The sequence below is a fragment of the Hoplias malabaricus genome, chromosome 1 (genome assembly GCF_029633855.1).
Source record: "Hoplias malabaricus isolate fHopMal1 chromosome 1, fHopMal1.hap1, whole genome shotgun sequence".
Taxonomy (NCBI): domain Eukaryota; kingdom Metazoa; phylum Chordata; class Actinopteri; order Characiformes; family Erythrinidae; genus Hoplias; species Hoplias malabaricus.
The window spans coordinates 63197608-63205679 of NC_089800.1; the positions used below are offsets into that span (position 1 = coordinate 63197608).

Sequence of the window (8072 nt, forward strand, 5' to 3'; positions counted from 1 at the left end):
GCAGGTGAAACTTTTCTGTATTTATTCTGCTCGTTTTTGGTTTTTAAGCGCGTATACCTGAGATTTGTGGAAACACGAGCCTTGCTCTCATTGGCTGAAGAGTGTGCGTCAAAAAAATAAGGAGTGGGAAAAAAAGGAAAAAGTAACTCGCGACATTTGTTTCCCCCGCGAGAGCGAGAGCGATTCTGGTCTCTAGCGCACGAGCCGCGTCGCCATTGGTCAGCGGGAGCCGCGAATCAGCGCGAGCAACTTCACCCGGAGAGCGCCGGCCGTTTATAACCGCAGCCACTTTAACCCTGCTCCACGCTCGCGCGCGCCATCCGCTCCCAGGACCACTCGAGCTTTTGCTGTTTTAAAAACTTCCTCGCGCTCGTCGGCGGACAGCTGACTGCTTTATCACTTCCCCGGTCAGAATTAAAGCGGTTCCTTTCGCAACTGAACGGAACGGACGGATGTAAAACTCTCGGAGGGAACCTTCCCTTAGAGAACTCAAACACCAGAGGAGCGCTTCAGTAAGTAGCTCATCGCTTTCTGTTCTTTTCACTTCAACAGTGCGGCAGTTAGATTGAAATTCCGTATTTAAATTAATAACAGGGCATGTGATGTCAATACCACACGCCCTGTTATTATATTAAATACACAAATTCAACAACAACGATAATAATAACAATAATATAATAATGATATTTGTTTTTATAAACAAACAAAAAACAGTGACTGATTTACCTGGGTTCCTTCCAATTAAACTTGAGAGGACCATTTTTCATAATATTACAAGGCAATATTACTAGCTCTTATGCTTTCTGCCAGTTTCTTTGCAGCTTAATCTAATTCCACTGAATGAAAATCTTCAGATTTTATCGGATGTTAAGTATTAAAATACATTCTGTTTTGCTAAAGTGGTTAAACTAATTGTCACTGTGCTGATGTAATAAATGTCATTAATGTGAAACTACGGTGATCACATTTGAATAATGTGAATTTAGAGCAGCCCTTGTTTTATTTCTTTATAGTAAGTGGTGTTAAATAAGCCCACCAGCCCACTTGGGGAAAGTTTTTGTCTCTCCAGCCTCAGTGTGAGCTCATCTCCGAAATGAAGACAAAGAGAGGTTATTAGAGAGGGGGAGAACAGTCGCTGTCAGCCAAAATATAACTGTAAACATCTCGACCGACTGCGGTATAAAATCAGTCTGTGCGTTTTATCCGGCCGTTTTTGCACTATATCCTTATATGGTCCGTTTAATTTAGTGTGGGTGGGTCGCCTATGAGATGCCCTGCTGTTCTGGGCCTACTGTACGTGCAGGCACCCATTTAAATAGCGCTGAGAAAATGACGAGCAATTATAACAGATAAATAGATAAATAGCCTACTGTGTTCCAAATACAAACGGCTAATAAGGTCACATTATTTAGTGCGAGACAACAGCTAATATTATACAGGAGTGTGTGTGTGTGTGTGTGAGAGAGAGAGAGAGAGAGAGAGAGAGAGAGAGAGAGAGAGGGAGAGAGAGAGAGAGAGAGAGAGAGAACGAGGGAGAGAGATTTGTCGTCGTCCTGTACTGCACTGAATCAATGAGGCCAAATGTTCAGCTGAAGGGTAGCGTCCAGTAATTAGGGGAGCGCGTGCCATCCGGATTATCTCGTTAATTTATCAACAAAAACATTTATCATAATTAATTCTTGGATGAGGTAATTACTATTGAGCGCTTGTGCAACTGGTAGACGATGCGTGTTTTAAGTGACAGATTGAGGGGGCAAAAACCGTTGGATATTAAAAAAAACACCCCCAGCTCATCGGTAATTAGTCTACAGTGAGGGGGCTCCCACTGCAATATTCGCCTCGGCTGGACTGGGAATTTCCGGCGATGAAATGACAATTTTAACAACTTTTTTATCCGCGTTAAAAGAAGACGAGCCTGTGTCTTTGAGCTTTGTAGTGATTATTCCAATATTTACCCAGCAAAATCCTCAATGTTGAATTCTTGCAGTGTTCTTATTGGAGCTGTATTAACTGTTCTTTCAACATCAAGGATTTTCTAGTTTTTTTTGTTTTTTTTTGTTTTTTTTTTGGGGACGTGGGGGTGAGGATTTACATTCAGTTTTAAAACGAACTAGACGGCAAAATTTATCCTTTTTTTTTCTTTTTTGCTAAAACGAAACATTATCCTTTAAATGAGTTGCTGTCTTAATAATTAATGTAAAAGCATTCCTTAATTGTGTGAGGTCCTGAAATATTAACCGTAAACGATTGTAATAAAAATAATACAAATATTTTTTTCTGCTAACATAAGGTGAAGCCTCCTCACCCACTTTTCAGGGCGTTTTCTACAGTGAAGTTGTGATTGGTCACCTTTTAACCCTAAAGCTCCTCACTTCACCTCTAACTTGATAAAAAAAATCCAATTAGGGAGGCGTTGAATGAGGTGTTAATGGTGAACGAATTCTCCAGCCGAGTCACTAAACACTGTTACCTATCGTTAGTCAAACAGTCCTATTGGCATTCACGTGAGATAGTAGGGGATACTAAAACACATCATTATGAGCGCATTCATTAATGTAATGGCCACTGTAGGCCCACTGAGTGGGCACCGATGAGGTCTCCTCTTATTGTTCACGTTTGCCTCTCGCCAGTAGGGCTTTTGTTATCGGCCTTATTTATCAGACTAACAGCGGCCTTTGTTGCCCCAAATGGCCTCCAATCAGTTCCCTTATGCTTGAGACAATTAGCCTGGTTCCTATGCAAATCGTTAGTTCTCGCTGTATGCACATTAGAAAGGCTGTACTTCTGTGCATTGTGGGGACTTGTTGCAATTAGATGTTTTTTGAGTGTGTGTGTGTGTGTGTGTGGGGGGGGGGGGGGGGTATTGGCAAAAAAGGGGCGGGGGGGTGATGACTGGGTGAGGTGGGGGGGTGCCAAGATGAGTCTCACTCCCTTCACGAGGCCAGCTGGAGGTCCGCAGCAGCTTTAAGAGCTCGTCGCGCCCTGCTCTGGCTTTATTCCCCGTTAAGTCCCGGTCTGAGAGAGGGTCAATTCGCGCACCGCTGGTCAACATCTTTCTGTGTGTGTGTTTCTGGGAGCAGGGCTCGAGCCTGGAGCAAAGAGCAGCGAACAACAGCCGATATCAGGCGAAGAAGGACCGAGCTCCAACATTTTCTCCAACTTCACCTCCACCACCAACTTTAGCATGATGTCGTATCTCAAGCAACCGCCTTACACGGTGAACGGACTGAGTTTAACCACGTCAGGGATGGACCTCCTTCATCCATCCGTGGGATACCCAGGTAAACAAAACACCTGAGGGAAGTTCATCTATTCTTTCCTAGATTTTCATCCAGGCTTGCTCGTGAGTCACGACCCTTCGCTGTGCGGATTCGTGAGTTTTTCTTTGCATAAGTACTGATCACCACAGATACCAGTCTCATTCAAAACACAGTTTATAGGGAAATGTAGCATACGCTTGGGAGATATTCCCTTGAGCCAAAATTATATTGTTAAACAGTACATATTTTTATTCACTTTTATTCAAGTCTCTTGTGCTAGTTCTTAAAATACTAAAATACTAGTTTACTGTCTAGAAGGTACAAATTGTGAAAGAAATTTAAATTAATCATTTATATTTAATTAAGTCTAATTACTTTATATTAACAATACATTCATGCAAAGTAATAATAATGATGATAAATGGGGCATAAATGGACATAAAACACGCATTGTTCACACATTAACTGCATTCATAACAGTATGAGCTATTGAGAATTTCACAGTTTTACTCTTAAAGACCCATATCCTGGTTTTCACTGAGAGAAAACACGCGTCAAACACACATTTAATACCTGTGTGAACACTGAACAAAATGAAGGTTGTGTTGATGTTATTCATATATTCTTTTAGAAGATTTGTACCTTTCTGAAAAAACATTTTACCGAAAATGTTCAGTTCAATGTTTAAATAACGAGGTTTCTTGGTACGCTGAATGTTTCTTAAACCGAAATTAGTAATTTGCATGTCACCCGCTATTATTTAACTGTGCGAACACTGGACAGTGTCAAGACGTGTAGCAGTGTTGATGTTTATATATTATTTATAAGTAATCTGTTTATCCTTTAAACTTTTCAATACAAAGCAATATTTTAATAATGTCTTATTTATCAAAATAGTTTTTAGCGAATGTAAAGCCTTTTATAAATCTTTATTAAATCCAGCATTTTGACACGCATTTCACTCCCTGTGCGCAGTTAGAAGTCCTTTCAGTGTGATTTGTATTTACTCTGCAGTGTGCATTGTTTGTAAAGGTTTATTGAGTCAGGAACCTCATTTTATTTACCATTTAACTGGCTTTATTAAGCGTTTACTACAGTTTAATAGCTCTTACAATTCTGAGGCAAAATCACTATAAGAAATTAAACAAGAGAAAAGTTGATGTGGAGTATTTTTGGAGTGGATTTGATGTAAATATATATTTTTTTAATATAACGATAAGTTTTTAGTTTTTAGTTTTTTTTTTTTTGTCTTGATTTTTAATCAATGACATGAGTTTCATCAAAAATGTTCAAAGGCTTTCCACATGAGGTGTGAGTTTTTAGGATTTCTTTGCGCTTCTGTAGTATAAGCGAAAGTGCACTTATTGTCTTTTAATTAATAGTGACTGTTTGTATTTCATGTCTTTGTTTTTTTTATGTTTAACAGCTACACCTCGAAAGCAAAGGCGGGAGAGGACGACATTCACTCGCGCGCAGTTAGATGTGCTCGAGGCGCTGTTTGCCAAAACGCGCTATCCGGACATCTTTATGCGCGAGGAGGTGGCGCTGAAAATCAACCTGCCCGAATCCCGCGTACAGGTCAGTAACATAATTTGGACAATAGATGTAAGTCATGAAATATGCAGGGGCACCATATCATTTCTATTTAAAAAATTACTACTGCTTGTGATTGTGACCTGACTCTCACAGTCATAAAAATGCTTCTTCATCATCAAACCACGAGTAATGCAAAGGTCACTTCAATCGTAGAACAATGATTATCGGGTTTCGCCTCTTTCACCATTCACTGATTCATTGACTTTTTTAAAGTGGATAAAAACGAAGAACCTGTACGCACTCAGTACAACTTCTAATGTGCAGTCCTGCACAAGTCTGGGCGCCCCAGCTCCTCATATGTTGATACATTTTTAAAATCCATATAAAGACTCATCCTGTACACACTGCTCACTTTATTTGATGAATGATCAAACTAAAAATAAACAAAAATAGATAATGATGCAAGTGTAAAATGCACCTGTTATTTTTAGCTTTAAATTCTCCCCACCTTATCAAACTCAAAGAATACATATCATTTATATCTTATGTCATTTCAGAAGGTGAGCGTCCTTTATATACCATCACTCGTATACTGACAGAGAGTGTTCATTTCTATTTGTAACAGGGTCCCTAGAGTAGTCTAACCCCAGTGGGGTAAGAGCAACAGCGTTGAGTAAAGATTTCTTGTTTCTGTTGTTTTCTTTTCTTGAGAGAGAGAGAGAGAGAGAGAGTAGTGTGGATCTTTATGAGTTTATTCAGGTTCGTTGTGAATCTCCGTTTACCGTGCCCTTCTCTTTTTGTTCCAGGTCTGGTTTAAGAACCGGAGGGCGAAGTGTCGGCAGCAGCAACAGCAGCAGCAGAACGGCGGTCAGAGCAAAGTGCGTCCGGCCAAGAAAAAGAGTTCCCCAACGCGGGAGGCGAGCTCAGAAAGTGGCGCCAGTGGCGGTCAGTTCACACCGCCAGCCAGCAGCACCGTGTCGGCAGTGTCCACTACCACAGCAGCAGCGGCGGCGTCGGCGCCCGTGTCCATCTGGAGCCCCGCGTCCATCTCCCCGCTGCCAGATGCGCTCTCAACGTCCTCGTCCTGCATGCAGCGCTCCTACCCGATGACTTACACGCAGGCGTCCGGCTACGGACAGAGCTACGCGGGCTCCGCCTCAGCCTACTTTGGCGGCGTGGACTGCGGCTCTTATCTAGCACCTATGCACCACCACCACCAGCTGTCCAGCCCCATGGGTAGCGGCAGCGGCGGAGGTGCGGTCGGCGGTCATCTTAACCAGGCAGCGGCCACGCAGGGCTACGGCGCATCGGGTCTGGGCTTCGGCTCTGGCGCCGACTGCCTGGACTACAAGGAGCAGGCGTCCTCATGGAAGCTCAACTTCAACGCCGACTGCTTGGATTACAAAGATCAGACTTCCTCTTGGAAGTTCCAGGTGTTGTGAGAATGAGGAACATTCCAAACAGCAACACGAACAACAACAACAACGACAACGACAACAACAACAAAAACACTGAAACAGTACACTAATGAACAAGAACACAGTGTGTCATTGATGCGAAGCACCAACAGCTATTTTAAGTGCTAACAGCACCCGCGTGGAGAATCTTCCGCCTGCTAAACGTGAGTGAGTGAGTGAGCGAATGAGTGAGTGAGTTACAAGCCAGGTTCATCAGGTGCTTCGCATCTAATAAAAAGACAAAACAACAGACATCCAGACCTGCCATGCTTCCAAAACACTTACACAAAATTAAACTGAGGGTGTTCCATGCTGTGTGAACCTAAAACGGATTGGGGTTCTACAGTGCCCTGACTCAAGTATATGACGCGAGATCATACTTCGCCATTGTGATCGGGCTTAAGGTCGCATAAGGCGCAGTCTGAGCGACCCGCAGGCCTGGCTGTTGTTGAAGGAAATGGGGGCCCGAATGAGTCTTTAATAACGTAGGTCACCGCCATGGAGAAAAAATCCTCGCCCAAGAAAACACAAGGAACATGAAAAAATAATATCCTGCGCGTGAAGTGTGTGGAAAAGGGCAGGTTCCTCTGAAGCCTCTTATTCTGCTCGCCGACCTGTTTCCTGTGTTGGCAAAGACGAGAGACACTTCCATTAGGACGATGAGAGAGAGAGAGAAATGTGTGTATGTGTGCGTGTGCGTGTGTGTGTGTGTGTGTGTGTGCGCGCGTGTGCGCGCGCCCGCGCTGAACGCCTCCATGGCGACCTGGATGCACTACTTTATTTAAGAAACAAAAAGTGTTTATAAGGAATCAATATGTAGTTTTTAAGAGACAATCAATGTGTGTCTTCTATAAATGGTACATATGTGTTTTTTTTATCTGTGCTAGCCTTCGAAACTGTGATCTGTTGTAACTGTATGCAATTTGTGAGCTCCCTCGCGACTGAACCGCGAAGACTCGGCTGTGATTTTAATAGATTTTTTTCACGTTTTTTTTTTTCTCCTCCTTTGAACAACCAGTACGGCAAATGATATTAGTCACTTATTGGAATTTGATGGAAGCTGGACCTCTATAAAGCGCGGCGTGTGTGTGGACGCTGCAGAGCGCGCGCTCTGTGGACTCTGTGGACTCTCCGCTGGTCTGCAGTGTCCCACATTCCGCGATCCTCCAACGTGGACGATCTGAAACTTGTCTAGAGTGCTAATGTGGTCCCAACCATTGCAGAGAAAACTAATAAACGATTTCAGATCTGACTATTTAACAGTTTTCAGTTTGGCTGGAGGGGCTCGTAACCTCTCAAATCGTGTGTGTGTGTGTGTGTTTTCCTGTTGGGAAAGTTACCAGAAAGTTACACTAGTTCACGTATCATGTTGATTTTTTAAATAGGAAAACTTTCTTTTATTGATTTCCACTTTAAAACTGACTGGTTTTAAGCGGCCAAAGCATCAGCTGTAATACGATGTTCAAAAAGAATGGACAACATATTTGTTCGATATTTTAAAAGCATATTTCGTTTTATATTTTGCCTAATTTAACCGCAGAATAATGCAACATTTGATGAAAAGGGGACCCCTATAAATCGCGGTGCTGTTGGATGCCTAACAAACGTAGTGCAATTATATAATTCTAATGAAATAATTCTAAATAAATAATTTCGATTTTAAACCTTATGCTTATGACCAAACAAACACTATTGAGTTTTGGGTCATTTCAACTGATTCGTGTTAACTGCGTTTCTGACGGTCGCTCACAGTTTAATGTCTGCTCACTCTAACCGGTTATTCTCCTGTTCGCGCACACCGGCGGGTTGAGCTGAATTC

The 8072-nt window shown here is 42.5% G+C and overlaps 1 protein-coding gene across 2 annotated transcripts; it reads left to right on the plus strand.

Annotated features, from left to right (window-relative positions):
* The first annotated feature begins 276 nt into the window (after positions 1 to 276).
* otx2b (orthodenticle homeobox 2b) lies at positions 277 to 7683 on the plus strand. 2 transcript variants are annotated; one of them, XM_066681180.1, is made up of 4 exons: positions 277 to 516; positions 3078 to 3281; positions 4687 to 4838; positions 5603 to 7683. In XM_066681180.1, exons 2-4 carry the CDS (start codon positions 3185 to 3187, stop codon positions 6236 to 6238), a joined length of 885 nt encoding a protein of 294 aa, XP_066537277.1. In that variant the 5' UTR covers positions 277 to 516; positions 3078 to 3184; the 3' UTR covers positions 6239 to 7683. The 2 variants fall into 2 exon arrangements, with proteins under 2 accessions (XP_066537277.1, XP_066537269.1); XM_066681172.1 differs by having other exon boundaries at positions 277 to 512; positions 3081 to 3281.
* Positions 7684 to 8072: the final 389 nt, after the last annotated feature.

Bases quoted from the DNA above. Each gene is read 5' to 3' on its own strand.
- otx2b (XM_066681180.1), top strand. From the start codon at position 3,185: ATGATGTCGTATCTCAAGCAACCGCCTTACACGGTGAACGGACTGAGT. The intron at 3,282-4,686 runs GTAAACAAAACA...TATGTTTAACAG, and splicing joins TCCATCCGTGGGATACCCAG to CTACACCTCGAAAGCAAAGG. The intron at 4,839-5,602 runs GTCAGTAACATA...TTTTTGTTCCAG, and splicing joins TGCCCGAATCCCGCGTACAG to GTCTGGTTTAAGAACCGGAG.